General features: G+C 75.4%; 1 protein-coding gene across 6 annotated transcripts in view; it reads right to left on the bottom strand.

The window, feature by feature from the left end:
* The window catches only part of ACTN1 (actinin alpha 1), an 87593-nt gene extending 87372 nt beyond the window's left edge, over positions 1-221 (bottom strand). For 3 of the 6 annotated variants that reach the window (XM_042047798.1, XM_042047802.1, XM_042047801.1), the window contains exon 1: positions 38-220. In XM_042047798.1, coding sequence (XP_041903732.1) covers positions 38-142 — 105 coding nt within the window. In that variant the 5' untranslated portion in view covers positions 143-220. Of the gene's footprint in view, positions 1-37 lie in introns of all 6 variants that reach the window. The other 3 variants (XM_042047799.1, XM_042047803.1, XM_042047800.1) reach the window with 2 other exon arrangements.
* Positions 222-517: the final 296 nt, after the last annotated feature.

Below are 517 nucleotides of genomic sequence, written 5' to 3'. Positions count from 1 at the left end.
GGATGTATGCCAGGGGAGAGGACAGGAGTGCGCCCACCTTCCTCTGCTGCTTCTCCCAGGCTGGGTCGAGGAGCAGGTCCCGGTCCCAGTCCTCCTCCGGCTGCATGTAATCGTTAGTCTGCTGCGGGTCGTAGTGATCCATGGCTGCGGCCGCTGCTGCCCGTCCCGCCGCGTCGCGTCCCGCCGGTGCCGCTGCCCGCTGTGCCCGTACCGGCCCCGCGGCCGCTCAGCCCGAGCGCGCGGCGGCGGCGCCCGCTCCCACCTCTCCGCCTCGGCCGCGCGCAGCACACGGGGGCGGGACGCCCCGCCCATCGCCCGCCTCCGCGCCTCTCATTGGCCGCGATCCGCGCGGCCGAGCACAGGCCGCCGAGGGAGAGCTCCTCGCTCATTGGTCGTTATGCCCGTCCGTCACGGGATCCGCGTGCCGCGATAAGGCGGTTTGCAGCAGCCCCGCCCAGCTCGCGGCCCGCCCGGCGCCTCCCCGGCGCGCGGCGGAGGCCGCGGGTGGGTGCCCCGT

This window comes from Corvus kubaryi, unplaced genomic scaffold, assembly GCF_017639235.1.
Source record: "Corvus kubaryi isolate FWS band 111438036 unplaced genomic scaffold, C.kubaryi_AGA036_p1.0 66, whole genome shotgun sequence".
Classification (NCBI taxonomy): Eukaryota; Metazoa; Chordata; class Aves; order Passeriformes; family Corvidae; genus Corvus; species Corvus kubaryi.
Note: the sequence above shows the minus strand (reverse complement) of the source record. Positions and strands in the feature narration are given on the sequence as shown.